At 37.4% G+C, this 21,941-nt stretch overlaps 2 protein-coding genes across 2 annotated transcripts; both read left to right on the plus strand.

The window, feature by feature from the left end:
• The first annotated feature begins 11,522 nt into the window (after positions 1-11,522).
• LOC139876479 (major allergen Pru ar 1-like) lies at positions 11,523-12,779 on the plus strand. Its single transcript, XM_071863795.1, has 2 exons — positions 11,523-11,706; positions 12,493-12,779. Exons 1-2 carry the CDS (start codon positions 11,523-11,525, stop codon positions 12,777-12,779), a joined length of 471 nt encoding a protein of 156 aa, XP_071719896.1.
• Positions 12,780-20,005: 7,226 nt separating this feature from the next.
• On the plus strand, positions 20,006-21,182 carry LOC139877651 (major allergen Pru ar 1-like). The gene is made up of 2 exons (XM_071865077.1): positions 20,006-20,189; positions 20,896-21,182. Exons 1-2 carry the CDS (start codon positions 20,006-20,008, stop codon positions 21,180-21,182), a joined length of 471 nt encoding a protein of 156 aa, XP_071721178.1.
• The last annotated feature ends 759 nt before the right edge of the window (positions 21,183-21,941 follow it).

The raw sequence follows: 21,941 nt of genomic DNA on the forward strand, positions 1-21,941 counted from the left end.
TTTGCCCATCAGTCTGAGGATGATAAGCAGTACTCATGTCAAGACGAGTTCCCATGGCTTCTTGCAAAGAACGCCAAAATCTAGAGGCAAAACGGGGATCGCGATCGGAGATGATCGATAAAGGTACACCGTGTCGTGATACAACCTCCTTGATGTATAGATGAGCAAGTCTTTCCATTGTATTAGTTTCCTTCATCGCTAGAAAGTGTGCAGATTTAGTAAGGCGGTTAACAATAACCCAAATAGTATCGTATCCGCCCACCGTCTTTGGCAGCTTGGTGATGAAGTCCATTGTTATCCTTTTCCACTTCCATTGTGGGATTTCCGGTTGTTGAAGTAAACCAGAAGGTCTCTAATGCTCGGCTTTAACCTTCGAGCAAGTCAAACACTTACCAACATAAGTCGCAATGTCCTTCTTAAGATTCGGCCACCAATACTGTTCTTTAAGGTCGTGGTACATCTTGCCCGCACCGGGGTGAATCGAATATCTCGATTTGTGTGCTTCATCAAGTATCAGGTTTCGTAGATCTCCATAATAAGGTACCCAAATTCTTCCGGCATAACATCGGAGTCCAGACTCCCTAACCTCGAATCGAGAGACAAGTATGTTCAAATGTTCGTGAGATATGTTCTCCTCTTTGAGAGCCTCATCTTGGGCTACTCTGATCTGGCTGTTGAGGTTCGAATGGATGGTGATGTTCAGAGCCCTAACACGAAGAGGTGCCATCCTCTCCTTTCGGCTTAAAGCGTCAGCTACAACATTGGCCTTGCCAGGGTGATAACGGAGTTCACAATCGTAGTCGTTGAGCATCTCAATCCATCGACGCTGTCTCATATTCAGTTGCTTCTGATCAAAGATGTGCTGGAGACTCTTGTGATCGGTGAAGATAGTGCTCTTAGTTCCATACAGATAATGTCTCCATAATTTGAGTGCAAAGACAACGGCTCCAAGTTCAAGATCATGTGTAGTGTAGTTCCGCTTGTGAATCTTCAATTGGCGGGAGGCATAGGCAATAACCTTTGATCGTTGCATCAGTACACAACCAAAACCACTCTTCGATGCATCACAATAAACAACAAAATCGTCACTACCTTCGGGAAGCGATAGGATAGGTACGGAGGTTAACTTCTTCTTCAAAGTTTGAAATGCTGATTCGTGTGCGGGTTCCCAAATGAACTTCTTGCCCTTGTGAGTCAGCGCGGTCAAAGGACGCGCAATCAGAGAGAAACCTTCAATGAACCTTCGATAGTAACCGGCGAGACCTAGGAATTGGCGAATATGCGTTGGAGTAGTGGGGGTCTCCCACTTTCTGATGGCTTCAATCTTGGTGGGATCAACTTTGATACCCTGGTCGCTCACAACATGACCCAAAAACAGTACTTCCTTCAACCAAAATTCGCACTTGGAGAATTTGGCGTAAAGTTGCTCTTGTCTTAAGAGTTCAAGCACTAATCGGAGGTGTTGCTCATGTTCTTCTTCGCGCTTAGAGTAGATGAGGATATCATCTATGAAGACGATAACAAACTTATCCAAGTACGGCTTGCAGACACGATTCATGAGGTCCATGAACACGGCAGGTGCATTTGTCAAACCGAATGGCATCACGAGAAACTCATAATGACCATAACGAGTCCTGAATGCAGTTTTCATCACGTCACTTTCCTTCACCCTCAGCTGGTGATATCCGGATCGCAAATCGATCTTTGAATAAACGCTCGATCCTTGTAGTTGATCAAAAAGATCGTCAATTCATGGAAGAGGATACCGATTCTTGATAGTCAATTTGTTGAGTTCACGGTAGTCGATACACATACGGAAGGAGCCATCCTTCTTCTTCACAAACAACACAGGTGCGCCCCAAGGCGAGAAACTTGGTTGGATAAATCCACGATCTAACAGCTCTTGTAGTTGACTCTGTAATTCTAGCATCTCGGAAGGTGCGAGTCTATAAGGTGCGCGAGCTACAGGTACAGCTCCTGGCACTAAGTCAATCTGAAACTCTACGGCTCTTTGCGACGGCAATCCAGGCAACTCCTCTGGGAAGACATCAGAAAATTCGTTCACAATTCGAACGTCGTTCACGCTCTTCACCTCAGTTTCTACCACTTTCACATGTGCTAGGACAGCAAAACGTCCCTTCTTCATAATCTTTTGCTCTTTCACGCAACTAATGAGGTTCAACTTCGAGGTACATCTCTCTCCATAGATAACCAGTGGTTCGCCATCTCCTTGTGGTATGCGAAGTGCTTTATCTCCACAGATAATATCGGCCCTTATCTTACTCAACCAATCCATACCAACGATCACGTCAAAACTTCCCAGTTTGATAGGTATCAAGTCAATTTCGAAATTTGCACCAGCTATGTTGATAATAGCTCCACGACTAATATGGTCAACCTTTTCAAGTTTTCCATTGGCGACCTCGACAAGCATACTTTCTTTTAACGGGACTAATGACCAATTAATCTTATCGCAAAAATGTCTACATACATAACTTCTATCCGCACCAGTATCAAACAAGACAGAAGCTAAAAGATTGCTGATTGTGAATATACCTGTCACCAAGTCGGGGTTATCGCGTGCATCCCTTGCATTAACGTTAAAAGCTCTACCACGGGGTGGTACTCCGTCTTTTCGCTTGTCTGGGCACGCATTTCTGAAATGGCCCGTCTGCCCGCATTCATAACACTTCTTCGGCCCATTGGTGTTTGGCTTCCCATTCAAAGTAGTGACCTTGCAGTCCTTCCCGATGTGCCCAGCCCGTTGGCACTTCTCACACACAACATTACAATACCCAGTATGGTGCTTGTAACACCGCTTGCATTGTGGTAAGGTTCCTTTGTAGTTCGGGTTGGTGTTGGTGTTGTTGTTGGGATTAGGGTTTCCACCATTGTTGTGCCTCTTGGCGGGGGTCTGGTCATAGGTTCTTCCCCTGTTGTTGTTGTTGTAGTTGTTGTTGTTATTGTTATTACCCCACTTTCGCTTTTCGCTACTACCAGCTTCAAACTTAGCCTTCTCCGGCTCGTCAAGGATGATTTGATTCAATAGAGTATGCGCCATGCGCATTGCTTCGGGAACACTCGGTGGCTTGGATGAGGTAATATTACCCTTGATGGACTTAGGAAGTCCCGAGAAGTATTTCTCCAAGCGCTTAAATTCGGGGGTGACCATGGTCGGACACATAAGAGCCAACTCCAAAAACCTACGATTGCAACTGTTAAGGTCGTTCCCTACGGTTTTTAACTGCATAAATTCGATTTCCATCTTCTGGATTTCGGTTCTCAGACAATACTCATCAATCATTGCAGCCTTGAATTCCTCCCATGGCGTAGCATATGCCTCGTCAATGCCTTTCGATTGAGCTAGCGTGTTCCACCATGTTAGCGCGCCGTCAGATAGCGTGCAAGATGCAAACTTGGTCTTGTTGTCCTCCGAACAGTTGCTAACTCGGAATACTGATTCAAGTTTCTCGAACCATCTGGTGAGACCAACTGGTCCCTTGGTGCCGCTGAAGTTATGCGGTTTGCAGCTCTGGAATTCCTTGTATGTACACCCATTTCGAATGGGTGGAATAACCGGTGGTGGTGGCGGTGGAGCTTGGAGATTTCTTTCTGCTAGGGCTGCAGCGACCCGTTCGTTGATCATGTCCTCAATCTGGGCGGCGGTAGGTGTGGATCTTCCGTTAGCCATGATATTCTAAACAAAATTTTTGACCCAAGTCAAAATCCAGCATTCAGTATAGTAATAATATAGTATATAGCAACCAACATGAAAACAGCACAACACATGTTGATTAAGTAACGCAACTAGATATAAGTACCACAAATCACCACATAGTAATGTAAATAGGACACTTGTGAAAAAAAAAAGTAAACAACGCAAATTTCCATTAACAATAATAAGTTTCATACATCGCATAAGTTCGTACAATACGTATGAAATACATGAAACTACAACTAGATTACATCATGAAATCTAAATACAAAGTCCTACGGTGAAGGCGGGTGAACTGCTCCTCGAGCCAACTGCTCCTCGAGCTCAGTGACTCGAGCTCGGAGGATCTCAATCTCCCTCATCAGTTCCTCGTTAGAGGGAGCTGGTGGGGCAGGCGGTGCAGGTGGGTCAGGTGGTACGGGTGGTACCGGTGGTGCTGATGTAGATGGTCCGGCTCCGGATGTAGACGGTACGTCCCTAGATGTAAGTGGTCCGTATCTAAATCTAGGCGGTACGGTTCCAGGAATGGTCAATACGTAACGGGGAACCTTACGTATCTGAGGGTCGGCAGGGTATGGCACAACCCATTTATGGGCGGTAACCCTACGACGATGGCCAAATGCGTCAGTAAAAGCACGACCTCCATTCACCCCTGGAATGACGGTGCCGTCGAAACGGTACCGCTTCTTCGGCGGGGTGGAGGGTGCCTGAATAGGTCTATCAGCAGGATCCTCATCATCGCTGGAGTCGTCTGATGATGAAGAATCGGCGGATGATGAGTCAACCGAATCGTGTGGTGGTGGCACTGGTGGCTGAGCTGGTAGTCCGAAGCGTCCGAAGGCGGCCAACATCTGTCGGTGTCTGCCTGGCGGAATCACGACTAAATGTCCGTCGGGAGTGCATCGGCAAGGCGTGCGCATGTGGTTACGAAATGGCCCTTCCCCGAACTCCGCGGGAATCTCAATCCCACCGATGCGGGGCTGTGACCCCGAGGGTCCGGGAGCAGATGGAGCTGGAATCTCCGTAGGGTCAGAAGTGGTCACAGGTGCTGGCGCACTACTACTCGCTCCGGAAGACGAAGCGCCGGGATCACTAGTGGGTAACGGAACCGGTGTATCAGCAACAGTAGCAGGTGGTGTGGTGGAGTCTGAGTCTGAACTGCCCAAAACGCTAGCAGGTGGTACATCCGACATCTGAACAAGGAAAAATAAATTTTCCATGTCAGTAAGTCATAAGCAAGCACGTATTAGGCCAACAGTTTAAATCATGTATAACAATAAGTAGCATGGCAATAATAACGAATCGTACAGAAGTAGCATGCAATCGAAAGCAAGTAATATCATGCAGTAGTGAAATCATGTAGTAGCATACGGCATATAGCAGTAAAATTAAGCAGCAGCATGCAGTAATTTCAGCGAAAATAAGTAAACTAGCAAGTTGTAGATTAGTCCTATTAGTGAATCCTACTCGGGTCGGTCTTAGACTCACTAATGCAACCTAATTCCCTACAACCAATGCTCTGATACCAAATGTGATGCCCCGTACAAAACCATCGTGTACGAATCATCAACAACAGGATCATTACAAGGTTAAGTACTATATGCGTTTTCAAAAAGAGTTTGCATTCAATAATAACGTGATGTCTAAACCAACATCGAATTTTTTACAATCCAAAAGCATGCTTCACTAAGTAGAAGCAAATAATAAGTGTATGTGACCACAATGGTCGTTACAAGTCATAGTTCAAAAGTACGAATGTTTGAATGCAAATTAAAGTAGTTCATGCGATAGCAACTCTAAGCAGCGGGTGTCTACAGCACGACTAGTACACAGCGGAAGGTAACCTCAAGCACCTGAGAAAAACATGCTTAAAAACGTCAACACAAAGGTTGGTGAGCTATAGTTTAAGTATAACAGTATGTAAGGTAGGCCACGAGATTTCAGTGCTACAAAGAGCGTTTCAAAACAGTATGATAAAGTATATGTTAACCGTGGGCACTTGGTAACTAACTTAACGTTTATACCCCCTGAAAGTACACTTGGCAAGTGCGTATGTCTACGAAGTATTAAACACTCATTAAATGCTAGCGCTACTAGCCCGAGTGGGGATGTCAAACCCTATGGATCCATATCTAAGATTCGCGTTCACGGTTCAAAAACCAATGATTAAACGTTACCGAGCTAAAGGGAATGTTTATGCCGTTGTATAACCCACACATATATAAGTTTAAGTACTCGTGCCTAGTATGTAAAACATAAAATCCGCATGTATTCTCAGTTCTCAAAATAAGTTAAAGTAAAAAGGGAATGCTATAACTCACAATGATAATGTAGTCGAAAAGTCGGTTCGGAAAAAGGTGTGCAAGTAATCGGTCCGAAGGTCCTCAACCTAAGTCAAATAGTACTAAGTCAGTAAATCGTCTTAATAGGTTTAAAAGTATGTATTTAAGGTCATAAAGGTCATCATCATTCATCATCAAACAAAAGACGTAAAGTAGGTTTCGTTTATGAAAGTAGTTTAAAACAAAGGCTGACTTCGATCAGTCACCACGGCCTCTAACCTTACTGAATTAAGGTGAGACCAGTGGTCATGGCTCCGTATATGAGTCCCTTAAGTGTGGTAAAATTTACAGAATCAAACTCGTCTTCGTTTAACTGTGGTGACGGTTTAAGTGCGAGTAGGTCTGAAATTTCTGCACAACGTTAAAAGACATAGTGACGCTCGGAGGACCATAAATCCTAAACCGTAACTCGGATTAAGACGAGTCCTATATGAAAAGTTATTTACTCGAAAAGATCTATCTAAAAATCATGGTTAGAACAGCCCAGGTCTGCTGGTCTGTTACAGAAACATCAGGTCAGTAGGTTTTGGACAGAAACAGTAAGTTTAAGTGGGTTCCGGTGGTCTTGGTGCTTGATGTTCATCATGGTTCTCGTCCTTGATGCATATAGCTTTAAGTGTACAACTCATTGATGTATCTACATCATCTTAACCAAGTCTTGACCATCATAACCCTAGTGCAAGTCTAAGACATGAAGCATAACTCACTTAAGAGTTGTATGAAGTTTGATGAACCAAAGTTACATCAAAGTCTTAGATCTAACACCTACATGAACTTTAAAGCCAATAACAAGTTACAAACTTGAAAGTAAACTAACTAATCAAGATCTTAAGATGTAGAACATAGTTCTTTAGTTAGATCTTGAAGATCCAAGACCCAAAAGTCTAGATCAAGCATAAGTATACAAAGTTATTTTTAAAGAAAACTTATTTACATGTTCTTGAACCTTTAAGTTATCTTTTAGTTCCAAGAGATATGAGATCAAGACTAACTTGTAGTACTTGACCAACAACAACCAAAATCATACAATTAAAGTGCAAGTAACACTAAATAAACAAGTAAAAGGTTCATGGTTTGTTCATACTTTTAAAGATTCAACCAAGGTTTGATCTTTAAGTAAAGTAAACTTTAAGTTTACTTCAAGAACTACAAGTATGATTTTAATCAACACATGAACTTGCAATCTTTAAAGAAATTATATGTAGAACCTAAACTAGAGAGTTTAGTTCTTGAATGTTCTTGTTAATACAAGATAAAGTGATGAACAAACTAGTGAGTTTGATTCATAACAACATGTAAATAACTAACTAACAAAGACAAGTAACTAACAACAATGAACAACAAGTATCAAAAAACAAATGATGATGATGATTAGAGGGTGAAAGGTCACGGTTTTAGCAAGAAAAAGAAAGGGAGAAATGCTTCAAGTTACTTACAAGAATGTAGAAGAATTGAGAGAGAAATGAAGCAAGTATGTGTGTGTGTTTTTGAGAGAGAATTCTAGTAAGTAAGTAATGAATAAATTGAAACCAAAACCTCCCTCTAATGGCTCTAAGGCCACGGTTTCTGCAGCAATTAGGGAGGGGGGAGTTGTTCTTTGGTTATTAGTGTGTTAAAGCTTCAAAAGTTGGACAAAAGATGGGGTTTCATGGGGATAACAAGTTAACTAGATTCCAATTGATGAAACTAACTAGTTACCTCACTAAATGATACTTACACTTGAAGACATGGGCTAACTAAGTCCACTTAAAAGGTAGGGTGGGCTTGGAAGCCCAATAACATGAGTCCATTACACTAACAAAGCCCAAGTTCAAATAAATCACAAGTTAAACCAATTAAAGCCCAAGTAACTAACTAATAGCCTTAGTTAATTAAAATGATTAATAAATTTAATCATGAATGTAAATAATATCTAAAAATATTATTCGTGAAAGTTCCGGGTGTCACAAAGACGTTTCGGGCACTTAAAAGTCAAGTACGGGCAATCATAGCAACATGTAAATGTAATAACATACATTCGTTTAATCACACGTATTAATAATAGTAATTATTAATAAATAAATGCTGGAAATTCCAGGGTCGTTACAGATTACTTCTTTGTATATAACTTTAATATGTTCTTTGCATTGCTGAATTATTTGCAGGTTTCATAAAAAACGTTAATGGAATTGTGTTTGGTCAGGTACATAAATTATGTCATTATATACTTACCTTTTCAATTTAAATATAATCATATTGGTCTTTATCTGAACACACAGAGTGATGTTTAACTATCACCCATTTAAATGAAGAGTTATGCCACAAAATCAATATCTCATGTTGTTTTTGGTACTGTGGTAATGGATGAAAGTTTGTATGATACTGTGGTATTAACTTTTGACAAATTATGTTTTTTGATCAACACTACACGATGCACATCAAGTGTTTGATGAAATGTCCAAGTGACTTCATATTAGCTGGATTATGGTTATGTTATTGACTTCATATATTATAAATTTGCCAAGTATGTATTTTTAGTTAAATTATTCAAATCAAGGGGCTTTATATAATTTTATGCTATTCTAACAATGTGATGATTTTGTTGTAATATCTAAATTTTGAATGAATAAATGAATGTAGGTTGGAATAATATCTCGAAGTAAATTAAGGATGAAGCTAATAGGTCATAGAAAGAAAGATGGAGGATCAAAAAGTAATTCTGCAAGAACATCACCATCTAAACTTGATGATTCTGATTTTATAAATAATAATTTACTAGCTTCAAACTCTGCTCTTTCTAATGAAGAAGGTATGTTATTTATTTTCAAGTATTACAGTAAAGTAATTTTTTAAATTGAATAATCCTATTTATTTTTTACTTGAACTTGAATAATAGTGTTTTAAGATAGAATTAATCATTTGTAAGTTGATAAATTTACTTTGATCATCCTTAACTATTTGGACCATCATGAAATGATGCTATCCTTAGCTTTTCATAAAGCATGTTTTTTCATAAGTAGAAGATGTACTTTTTGTGACTAAAATTCAAATGCTGTTTTTGAGCTTAATAAAGTTAAAGATGGAATTTAAAGAAACTATGATGTTGATGTATGTTACCATGTTTTGGATTGTGATATTGGCTGACTGATTTTGCAATTAATATTAATCAATAATCATATTCAAATGAAAATACTAATTGAGGTTGAGTGTTGACTCAATTATTATAGTATTGTTTAAACTGATCCATGTAAGTATAGATTAAATGTAAATGTTACTGGAATTATAGAAGATGAGTTTATCTGTGACTTAAGGTGGTTTTTTGTTTGTAGGTTGGAAAGCAACTTTCATGTTCACTGATGTTTGAGAATTGTACAATTCTTCAAGTCAGTCATAAAAATTTGATATCAATAACATGTTCCACTTCCCTTTCATTTAGAAATTCATAGTAATATCATTATTGTTCATTTTAGAATTTACATAATAATCTATATTGTTTATAAATGTGCTTAAAAAAATCCCTTGATCACGTCCCATGTCACTCTTGCAAGCTTAGGTACTATAATTTTGCATATATTTCATCTCTATTTGTTTATATTTTGCACCTAAATATAAAGCCAAATTGCATTAATGGCTACCAACGACTTGAACCAAGATATCATGGCTACCAACGACTTGAACCACCACGTGTTTACATGCGTCGTGATATGAGTACAGATTGTGTGGTGGTTCACAGTCCAACAATTGGTATGATCGGAGAAATAATATCCGGAAGGCTTTTGGGAAACTTGGAATCACCTTTTTTGGCACTCTCAGTTCATATAATGAAGCTAGGAATAGGACTCGGCGTGAAAATTGGCGGACGACACCGGTGAATACTTCACTTAGCCGAATTTTCGTTTTATCGTGTTGTTATGTTATCTTCTATCTTCTTATGTTTACCTAATCATGACTTGCTTAACAACTAATATATTGATCTCTTGGACCATTTTATGTGAATTTTTTTGTTAAAATTCCTAACATATGTATCCAGGTCTTAATGTAAGTTTTATGTCAATTCAAATGTATTTGCAATACATTGAATATTATAAGCATGCCACTTCAAATGGGTTAATACAGGTTGGTGAATTCATGTTGTTTTTTTTTTCTCTTAGTCTTTGGTTATGTATTTTTGAAACTTTGTCATGGGTGTATCACATTGGTTTGGTTTGAATTAACCACTAAGCTCTTGATGATTAATATGAATGCAATGTAATGCTAAAATTTGTCTTGTCAATTTTGATTTACACTACAAATTGACTTATATATGTTTTCACTATAGTTGTTGCTATCGCTTACGATCTAGACACGAAAGGCAAAGAAAAGAACATTTTTGTGTTCGATCTTGGTGGTGAAACTTTTGATGTTAGTATCTTTACAATTCATAATAGTGTTTTTGAGGTTCTTGCCACAAATGGTGACACCCATCTTGGATGTAATGATTCTTTTTGCTACTGTTTATACTATAATTTGCTGAATGTGCTTATAAATGATTTTTTTTTTATTTTGTTTAGGTGAGGACTTTGAACAAAGGATTAAAGAATTGTATCAGATGTGCTTAACTTATGATTGAAATAGTTGTCAATGGATGTGCTTAACTTATGACTGAAGAGTTCCTTATAAAATTACTCATACTTTTTAATAGAATTAATAAACAAAGGCCTTGCATATGATCTTTTAAAATTTGGAAGTACCATTTTATTTGTGCTGACTACTGAGCATATGTTTCTTTCATTAATGTTTTTTTTTTTTTTAATTTTTTTTTATTTTATTTTTTAATTTGCAAGTTGCATCTATAAATTGATAGGAAACAAGCATAGTGGCCAGTAAATTCACTGACTATCTCTCATGAAGAATGCAGTAAACCCATAACTAAGTGTTTATTGAAGAACACTATGTAGCTAACACCTGTTCAAATTTTGATATCTTCATTTCATTGATGGTTAGTGTACGCTTTGAATTCGAGGCTAACACAAGTGGTTTTATGGCCAAGTAATGGATATGACATCTATGCCTTGAATTCAAAAAAGAGTCCTTCAAAGCACTCGAATCTACATTATGATTAAATAACGTTCGTGAACTATACATATCATTCAACAATTTTTTCTTTACAAACCCGTGAATTCACGGGTCTCTGCACTAGTTAAGAATATATTCTAACAAAGAAATACAAACGAACAAATGAGGTAACCAACCAACAAAATGGATGTATAACGTTATGATGACTTAAAAGTTAGTGAGGCTGATTCTTGATTTTGTTTCCTTCAAATGGTTCAGTACTTCAAGTCAACTTAAATTCAAATGTGGACAAGAACCAGCATAAAGTTTTAACAATATCAAAATCTACAGTTTCACCCTATAATAAACACTAATTAACCATCAATCTCCATATCCAAAAACAGAAAATAACCAATAATCAATTAAGACATTTTTCAGCCTTGGAAATCATAATGGGTGTCTTGACATATAACGAGGAGCTCACTTCTTCTGTTGCCCCATCAAGAATTTTCAAGGCTTCAATCATCGACTCGCACAATTTGATGCCAAAACTGTTGCCAGATGCTATTAAAAACATCGAGTTTATCGAAGGTGATGGTGCACCTGGAAGTATTAGGAAGATTAACTACGCCGGAGGTAAATTTAGCTTCAACTCAATGTATAAACTTAAGCACATAAGATAACTACTCCCTCCGTCCCAAATCTATTGTCCATTATTCCATTTTGGGATGTCCCAAATTAATTGTCTAGATTCTTTTTCAACCAATCAAAAGAGGTTATTCTGGAGAGAGAAGATAAATTATTGGTGGAGAATGAAGTTAGTGTGATTTCCTAAAACTGCGTCTTTTTTTGTCTGGAGACAATAGATTTGGGACGGAGGGAGTAGTTATCAATGTATGTGTGCAAGATACATCAACAGAGTCCAAACTTTTAAAAGGACCGAAATTTTACAAAACTCTTTACGCGTACTTGTTTTGCTATCGGTCCTAGTAGCGCAAAAAGAACTTACAACCGAAAGAAGAGTTTTTTTTCTTCTCTGGACACAAAAAGAACTTACAACCGAAAAAGAGTTTTATTTCTCTTCTCTAGACACAGATTACCCCAAGTGAGAAGTCATTTTGATTGAGAGATCTCGGAAACAAATATAAGTTATTTTGCTATATATAACGATAGCTTTTAGTAGTATTACTTTTTTATATTTTAGTATGTATTGAAAAAGTTAATGTTTATAAGATCATTTTTATATTTCAAACCGAAACTTATAAAATAATGAGACGACCTCTTGTTGTATGTAGTCTCAAAATGGGTAAGGTTGGTCCCGTAAACAAACAACAAGTACTGTTATTTATTAATCATCAGTTTGAAAGTCACCTACTCAAACTAAATATGTGGTTGTATGTTTGATTCAAATCTTTTAAGCAGGTTTTGTGAAGCACCGAATAGATGAACTTGATGAGAAGACGTTCACGTACAAGTACACATTGATTGAAGGAAACGGCATATCAGACAAGATCGAAAAGGTGTCGTATGATATTAAACTTGAAGCTGCACCAGATGGTTCAACCATCTCGAAGACGGCCATGAGTATCCACACAAAAGGTAATTTTGAGATCAATGAAGAAGAACTAAAAGTAGGCAAAGAAAAGGTTTTAGGGCTTTTTAAAGTTGTGGAAGCATACCTCATCAACAACCCTGATGCATATGTTTAATGGTTGTTAATTTAACGTTGTAGCGTTGTTATAATTTGTATTTTCGATTTCCACTGTTTCCTTCATAAAAAATCATCATAATAAAGTTCGGCTAATAAGATTGTTTCCTAATAATGTGCTGGATTCGATATTTGCAAGGTCAATGGCTCAACATTTTAGTGGTGGATCAAGGAGTTGTTTTTTTTTTTTTTTTTTTTTGGTGAAATATTTTATTAAATTTTTGATGAAAAAGGCGGTATACAATATAAACATAGTTGCCAACAATCCACATTTTATTTATTCTTATATTACTAGACCATATAAATAAGTTAATAAACAGGCTATTTCTATAGTGTTAAATGTGAAGTTCGAATTAAAAAACGAATCAAACAAGTTACGTGTTAGAAGTAAATTTGGATTCCTATCTGAAGCTCGTGACCGCGAGATTTATAGGGTGACAAGTTTCACGTTCACGAAAAAGGGCATGGGCGGACAAAATTGTGACGCGATTTGGAGTTTACGTTTGAGTCTAATTTGTCTTGTTTTTAGCACTATAAATACATCATATGTAAATGTAACATATGTGCACCAAAATATAGTAGAAAATAGGTTTGCACCCGTGGAGTAAATTCTTCTCCGTGTTATGGAGTTGGGATATAACCACGTTAAATCCGTGTCGTTTTATGCATTTATTTATCGTTCGTATGCTTTAGCTATTTCGTTTATCGTTTGTAGGTGAGTGATTGACATAAATCACTTTTCTTGTTGGGTTCTATAATTCTAACATGTGGTATCAGAGCTTCAAGGTTAGGTTTTCAATAAAGTTAATGATTGGGGATATATCATTGGGTTATTAAAGGAAGGGCTTAAGGATTTGTCTTGCAACATGTATCGAGACCAACGGATTCAGTTGATCGCGGTAAACATAGGATATGTCTATGTATCCGGGGAAATTGATCACACCAAGATTCAGGCGACGATCTTGGCAAATTATAATGTAAGGGTGTGCGCGATAGCATTGTGATGGTGGTTTGTTCACGCAAGGTTACAGAGTCAGGAGTTTGGTAGATGCTTTCGTGCAGAGATATTTTCTCTAATATCCGGGTGACGGGTCTAAGTTCTTGTTCCTCGATATCCCGTGCGAAGAGATTTTCTGTAATATTTGGATGTTCATGCGCAGTTGTAGGAGGAAATTCATAGCGAGTTCGTTAACTGTTGGATCGACTTGAATTTTTTTTGTAGGTAGCAGATACATGGGTTTACAAGTGGTTAAAATTTAAGGTGATCGGACAGTTGGATTTTCATAACGAATTTTAGAATTTGAACAGTTTTAGGATGAACTTTTTCGGTTTGATGACGCAAGTGCGAGACGGTTTTGTCTCGTGATACATCGAGCGATACGAGCTGTGTTTTCGAGGATGTTGGTTTGTTACGATAGCTCAGTAGAGTGATTTAATTCATATTTGGGCAGTGTTTTAATGAACGAGGTACATCGGTTTGAAAGTCGACAATGGGAGTTATCGGAAACATTTAGTGCTTGCGTGTTTTGTAACGAGAGGGGGGGAGGAAAGTGTATAGTATGATATTCCAGGGTTTATGGAATATGAGGGTAGGTTAGAGTTCCTTTTTACTAGGGTAGTTGATTTCGAATGGTTTCAGAAAGAACGCATTCGGCCGTTGCTCGAGTTTTGGTTGATATTTCAACAAAGGGAGCAGTTTTTCTTCGAGGGTGATTAATTAGGGGTCTTTAGGCGATGGATGGCGCAGATAATCTTGTAAGTTCTGAGACTTGAACTCTCTGGGATCGTTGAGGGTGTCGGGAACTCAGTGTGAGTTTGGTAACCTACAAAAGTTATCGAGTTAATGGGTGTTAGACAACTAGTGGGGTTGCGGAGATGGTTGAGCGACTTGTTTCTCCAATATTCTCAAGTTTAGTGTGTTGATTCCGGATAATACTAGGGCTTCGAATACTTGTTTTACTCTTTGATGGCAAAGTAATTTGCGACTGACCGCTGGTACGAACCAAGTTTCTTCTCGAGTAGTCGCGGTTTAATTCTTACTCGTACAGTGGGTGTGTGCTTGGGATGAGAATATGGGGTTTGTAAATTTTATAACTCTGAGGAGGTCAGTGTACTAGAGTGAAAGCGGAAAGTTGAAAAGCTGCTTTTAAGCTGTGAATCCCCCACAGTGTTTTGCCCTGCAGCTGTGTATTAGCAGCTTTTGGTGGGTATAGCAGGGCAACTGAAGATGTTTGACACCGTGTCTCTCTGATGTTTTTGTGTAATAAATAATATATTTAAAATGGTTTGTAATAACATAACACATGTGATTTGTATAATCATATATTTATATACTTAATATATGATGTGTATATTCATAAGTCTTCCTCTGTGAGTGCCCTTTAAAAACTTGTAGGTGTAAAAAAGTACGGTGTTACATGAGCCACTACCCTACTACAAAGAAATCGTGGTAATGCATCTAACCTAACTCCTTCACACGTACCGACTAACATACTATTAAACTACCAATAATAATAAATGATATAGAAATAAACTACCAACTTATTAGTAATGCATGAGAACATGGGAAAATAGATTATGGAGAATATGCATCCATGGAGCATTACATCGTGGAGCATGAGCAAACTTCAAATATCACGTGTAAACTGTATCATCAAACCCACGTATAAGACATGTATCAATATCCATATTGTACCCATGCTCGTATTAATACCCACTGGTTGAAAATCAACATTGTCCTCAAGGTTGGAGTAATCTTCCACGGTGGTTTTTGGGGTGGTCGTATGATCAGGGATCCATTCTCAACAAACAACCACTAATTTTCGAATGACAAAATTATCGTAATCGTCCACGGTGGTTCATGTGTGGTTTAAATAACTACAAACTTCGGTGGTTTGTAGTTGTGACTGGAGTTGAGGAGAATGGGAACATGTTGACTTATAAGATGGCATGTCACAAGAAAGTATTGTGGCAGACTGTTGCCATGAAAAGGGGCAATAGGTAAGGCTGGAAGGTCGACATTTAGGGTGTCTGGAATGAAAGGGGGCTGCTTAGGCGGTTCGGTAGAGTCAGATTCGGTGATGTTTGTCACACGGGTAGTTGTGGTGGTGGTAAAAGCGGTGAGTGGTTTAGATTCGATGGTGTGAGTTTTGGTTTGTGTTGTTAGATGTTTAGGGACGTGCTCATGGTGGAAATTTGAGGTGGTAGTTGTGGCTACATGGGTGGTGAATTGTTGACAGATGGTTACAAGGTGGTGGTTTGTGTGGTGACAGATGTAGAGAATTGGTTGGCTAACAATTCAAGTCGGGTGTTGGTGACTCGATAAATATCGTTCAGCTTATCCATTTTTCTCGTTCATTTGCTCAACGAGGACACTCATCTTCTCAATGAAAGTCATAAATGACTCACGTTGACTCAATGAAAGCATCATTGATATGGTCTCTTCGAGTGATCGTGAACTCCTAGGATAGAAGCCCATTCGAGATAGCTAATCTCCAAAAAAAAAAAAAAAAAAAAAGAACAAGAAGAGACTTTTTTTGGCTAACACCAAACTTTTTCATTCATAATCATTCTAATAATGAGAGTACATATTTATACCAAATAAAACATGCACGAAGTTACCTAATGAAATGCAACGAACTGACCCACTACCCTACTATAAAGAAATCATGGTAATGCATCTAACCTAACTCCTTCACAGGTACTGACTAACATACTATTAAACTACCAATAATATTACATGATCTAGAAATAAACAACCAACTAATTAATAATGCATAAGAACATGGGAACATAGATTATGGAGAAACGGGTAGTCGCCCTGGGATTAGTCAGTTAAAAATGTTGGATACTCAGATTATAAAAAAAATAGATTATGGAGAATATGCATCCATGGAGCATTACATCGAATTTTTGGAACGGATGGAGCATTACATCGTGGAGCATGAGTAAACTTCAAATTTCACGTGTAAATTGTATCATCAAACCCACGTATAAGACATGTATTAATATTCACAGGGTCGGTCCGAGAATTTAAGGACCCCAAACAAGGTGGAAAAAAGGCCCATAGGTCATAACGAATAATATAAACTATTTAAAAAAAAGTTTTTTCAGCCTTGCAAGAATGCTTGTGATGCGTGTGGAACAATACATCAATTACCCTCAAAATTTATACAAGATTCAAACACTACAAATAAGCACACATAACTAATGAGCACTTAAGACCCGGTTATTATAGTACTTTAATGCAAGTATTCGTTTCAAGTTCGTCCCAAGAGAGCGGTGTAAGTTGAATAATTGAAACTATTAATTGAACTAGGGTTTGTTTGATTGTTGTGGGGGGGGGGGGGGGGGGTCGAAAAAGTGTTGATTAAGCTAATATGAACTTAAGAGAGATTAACAAATAAGATAAAAACATGTCCACTTGACTATTCTACCTTTTGCCATGGTTTACCCAATTTATTCATTAATGTTCAAACATATGGTTTCATTTCCATTCGTCAACCATAAAACCTCAATCAAATGAAATTCGTTAACTCACGTAGACTCATTTCAAAAGATCAAACTATATTTTGAGTGAAATCATTGAGACTCTATTTTGAATTAAAATCACTTAAAGTCCTTTGATTATCAAAATCACTTAAGATAACCAAACACCACTATGTTGACTAAAGACCAATTGAAAACTAACATAAACTAAGAACACAATCACTTGAAATTCTCAATTTAGTTGTCTAGATCACTTAGAGTGCTGAAGCACAAATTGTTTCACTAATCAAATCACTTAAAAAAGCTACACAATCTATGTAATCAAAGTAAAGTCTAAAACAATTGCATAGCAATGGATCATCAATCAAGCACAATAATTATCAACTCACTCAAACACCCAATTCATAGATTGGGGCAAAATCCAAGCATTAAGTTTACATCAAGTGAACACAAGTAATCTAAGCTATAATCATAAGATAAACAAGAACAAAATCAATTAAAACTAAAGCATTCATCATTACAACTAAAATGGAGAAGAACTAGTGTTAAAAAGAAAAGAGATTACAAAAATGGAGATGGATGATGGAGATCTAACTTCTAGTTTCGCTAATCTTTGAATTGGAACATGAAATTAGGCTTTGATCTTGATGGAATCATGATTGGAACCCATTTAGGGTTCCAAAACGGCCCTAAGTTGCAGCTCTCTCACTCAAAAACCCCAAATATGCTTTTATAGTTCGGCTGAATTTTTTGGCTGAATCAGCGCCATGAGCGGCGCTTTTGGACAGGAGCGGCGCTTTTAGGAGACAGGAGTGGCGCTTTTGTACAGGAGTGGCGCTTTTGTACAGGAGCGGCGCTTTTGGCTACTGATCTTTTTAACTCTCGTTTTAGCACATAGGAGCGCCACTTTTGACCTTAGGAGCGCCGCTTTTGACCCTGGAATTTTATTTTCACTCTAAATCTTCTCTAGGTTCATTCCTTTGGCCCAAGGGTTGATTCCTTAGCATAAATATGAACTTTTAGACCACTATTGTCCCGAAACGACTAAATACCACAAACCGCTCACTAATCATCACAACCCGTATCGAAATGCCATGAAAGTAGGGAGATATTGCGAAGATAAATATGTATATTTTGAGCAATATCAGCTAGTGGACTTTGATTTCTTTTATTTCTGGGGCCTTTGATTGTTGTTTTTGGACCTATTGTGCTTTGATTTCGCTGTTTTAGTTGCGTTTTCCTAGTTCCCTACTTTTCAAATCTCTGATTATGTCTATATATATAAAAAATTTGGGCCCCGGTGTTGGTACATGTTATCCCTAGTTCTTAGTCGTTTATCGTTTTAATACATTTGGTCATGTAATAACATTATCTTTGTGACTATTGATTTGCTATGTGTGTGTGTATGTGCTTTAATAATTTATATATCAATAGTTAAACTGCATACATAGTCGACCGAGTGTGTTGACACACTCGACCGACTGTGTCTGATATGCAGTATATATACGAGCCTTAACCTCCTTTACGAGCTTACACATCCTAATTACCCTAATTCGTTTGTTTTGTGTCCCAGTCGATCCCAATACCAAATACCACCGAATGGCATCGTTTAGGAGTCGTTCTAATCTAGATTTAACCCTAGGTTCGACTATTTCGACCCCGATACGACCCAATATTTGATTACCTTCGTTCTAGTGATTTCCGCTACTAGATCGGATTACAAGCGACCTAAGATCTTTAGATATAACGTCTACATCCGGGGCCCTGAGCGGTCGATCACTTTGCTCCCTCTCTCCGGGCCTCCTATGAATATCCATATTGTACCCATGCTCGTATCGGTGGATGTGCACGTTAGATGAAAATTATCATGTAGTTTTAGAAGAACTTGTTAAATTTGAAAATAACATCTCAAAAAACTTATAATACAAACGCATAAGACCTCTTGTGAGAATCAACCATTAAACTATGCTGGATCGTTATAAAATCGTAAAATCTATTCTAAAACACTATCTCTAGACAATTTTAAATGGTTATTCAAGCAGGACATCCTATAATATTGGAGAAATAATATTGTTTTCTCTTTTTTAAGAAACTTTCATATCTAAAGTTTGAATTTTTGTTATGAATAGTTTTAAACTTTTTATCATTGCCGTCCTTTCTATCCTATTTTTTGTGATATAATACATGGAATATTATACGAAGCCATTTATAACTCTAATAGAACTATATATTGGTTAATTCACATAATTCGCATCTCTCAAGTATATACCACTTAAATTGTCTTATAAAATGTTATCTAGCAGATAAATAAATATAATATCAATACTGTAATAAATACAAATAAACCAAACGAGCAAAACAGACAACAAAATGAATTACAACATTAGTATCATAATTCATAACTTAAAAAACTGAAGAGGCTTATTCTTAACTTTGTTTCATTCAAACCAATGTTTTTCAAACCGGTCCAACTGATCCGGTCCAACTGGTTGAACCAGAACCATGAACCAATATTAAACCGATTTTCAATTTTTTTAGTGGAGATTTTCATTACTTTAGTCATTCATGGAGAACTCCATTTCAAACATGGACAAAAAACAGAACAAATTTTCAAATGTGGACAAGAAACAGCACAAAGTTTTTAACAATGTCAAATTCTACAACCTATAAATAAACACTTAACCTTAATCTCTATACTCAAAAACACTGAAATTAAGCCATCTTTTATCCTTACAAAACATGGGTGTCTTGACATATACCGATGAACACACTTCTGTTGTTCCCTTATCAAGAATTTTCAAGGCTTCAATTGTCGACTCGCACATTTTGATGCCAAAATTGTTGCCAGATGCTATTAAAAGCATCGAGTTTATCAAAGGTGATGGTGGGGCCGGAAGTATTAAGCAGATTAACTATGTCGGAGGTAAAGTTACTACTTAACCACCACGGGTGATTGTAGCTTATAAGTTACGGTTTCCTGTGACTACTTTTGATTTTTTTTACAAAGTACAACTTATACAAAGTACAACTTAAATTGTAAAAGACACCACTAAATTTAATGATAAGACCTCATTTATTTTTAGAATTTATAGTTTTTTTAAGGTAAATAACCACTAAATAAAATTAAGCTGCTTCGGGACCTTCTGAGTTCTGATTTTATATTCGATTCGCCACGGACCACATTGGGTACATAATGACAATAAATGGGTTAAAATGAGTTTAGGTTGAACTAGTTCATTTTTTGTAGTATTAAAATGGGTCGGGTCAGGCCGGTCAAATAACATGCACTTTTAGTTACTCATTCAAACTAATTATAGTCCCCATGCATGTGCTTGCATGCTTGAATCACTACGAACCGAAGAGCTAATTTACAAAATATATGTTGGATGCCTGTTTGATTTGCACACGTAGAATTGGGTATTGTTGTTACTGGTTTTTTTTTAAGTTTTCTTTTTTTTTTTTTTTTTTTTTTTGGGGAAGAGCAAGTACACACGCCTTTTTTGTCCACGACGGGGCTCGAACTCAGAACCTCAAGTATATCGCTAGGCCAGAATCCTTTAAGTTTGTTGATGATGTTTTTTTATTTTATTTTAATTTTTTTTAGTGTTTAATTAAAATCTTGTAAACAGGTTTTGTGAAGCATCAGATAGATGAACTTGATGAAAAGACATTCACATACAAGTACACTCTGATTGAAGGAAACGGCATATCAGACAAAATTGAAAAGGTATCATACGATATTAAGTTTGAAGCTGCACCTGATGGTGGGACCATCTCGAAGATGACCACGACTATTTACACACATGGTGATTTTGAGATCAATGAAGAAGAACTAAAAGCAGGCAAAGAAAAGGTTTTAGGGCTTTACAAAGTGGTCGAAGCCTACCTCATTAACAACCCCGATGCATATGTTTGATGATTGTCAATTTAACGTTGTGACATTGCTATATTTGGTATTTTCAATTTTCAGTGTTTTCTACGAATAAAATAAATGAATAAAAAATCGTAATAAAGTTTGGGTAAAAAGATTGTGTCTTGATTATGTGCAAGTAATGGGTTTGAGATTTGAAGGTTTGATAGTTTCATGATGATTCATTAGTGTAGATATGAAATGCTTGGTTGGTAACTGAGTCTGAAATGTTCACAATGTTAAGCACACAGAAGTTGCAGCATAACACTCGTGGCATATTTAGCCCAAACGGGTCGTTTCACATTATTATTTTATTTTCAGCAGGTTAAATGGGCAGAAAAAAATTGGAACAAATGGGTCAGAGGCAGAGGTCTACCAAAGTGTGTAATAATAACCTTAAAAAATCATTTTTAAAAATGTAGTCCATCATAGATTTGTATATTTGACGTGGCATTGAGTTGGCGAAGGGGTTGTGACTTTGACATCCCTTATGAGAGGTCAGGGTTTGACTCTCACTCGCTACAAAATTTCTTTTATTGTTACCCACTTATTTCATGGGCCTCGGGGTTGCGGACGTCTTGCGTTCGAACCTCACCTGAGGGGGTTTTACCACACGCGATGTCCTTATAGATTTGTCGTGGGGATTCCTTCTGAGGAGCGGTAGAACTGTAATATTTTGACCAAGTAAATGATCGGGCGAGTGGGTTCGGACCCTCAATAACTCCTAACCGATGTTTAAAAAAAGGTATGCAAATTTGAGTAGAA

The sequence above is a fragment of the Rutidosis leptorrhynchoides genome, chromosome 11, assembly GCF_046630445.1.
Source record: "Rutidosis leptorrhynchoides isolate AG116_Rl617_1_P2 chromosome 11, CSIRO_AGI_Rlap_v1, whole genome shotgun sequence".
Lineage (NCBI taxonomy): Eukaryota > Viridiplantae > Streptophyta > Magnoliopsida > Asterales > Asteraceae > Rutidosis > Rutidosis leptorrhynchoides.

What these genes read in the sequence shown, in the direction of transcription:
- LOC139876479 (XM_071863795.1), top strand. Translation starts at nt 11,523, where the DNA reads ATGGGTGTCTTGACATATAACGAGGAGCTCACTTCTTCTGTTGCCCCA. An exon ending in GAAGATTAACTACGCCGGAG is followed by an intron (nt 11,707 to 12,492) that starts GTAAATTTAGCT and finishes TCTTTTAAGCAG; the next exon opens with GTTTTGTGAAGCACCGAATA.
- LOC139877651 (XM_071865077.1), top strand. Translation starts at nt 20,006, where the DNA reads ATGGGTGTCTTGACATATACCGATGAACACACTTCTGTTGTTCCCTTA. An exon ending in GCAGATTAACTATGTCGGAG is followed by an intron (nt 20,190 to 20,895) that starts GTAAAGTTACTA and finishes TCTTGTAAACAG; the next exon opens with GTTTTGTGAAGCATCAGATA.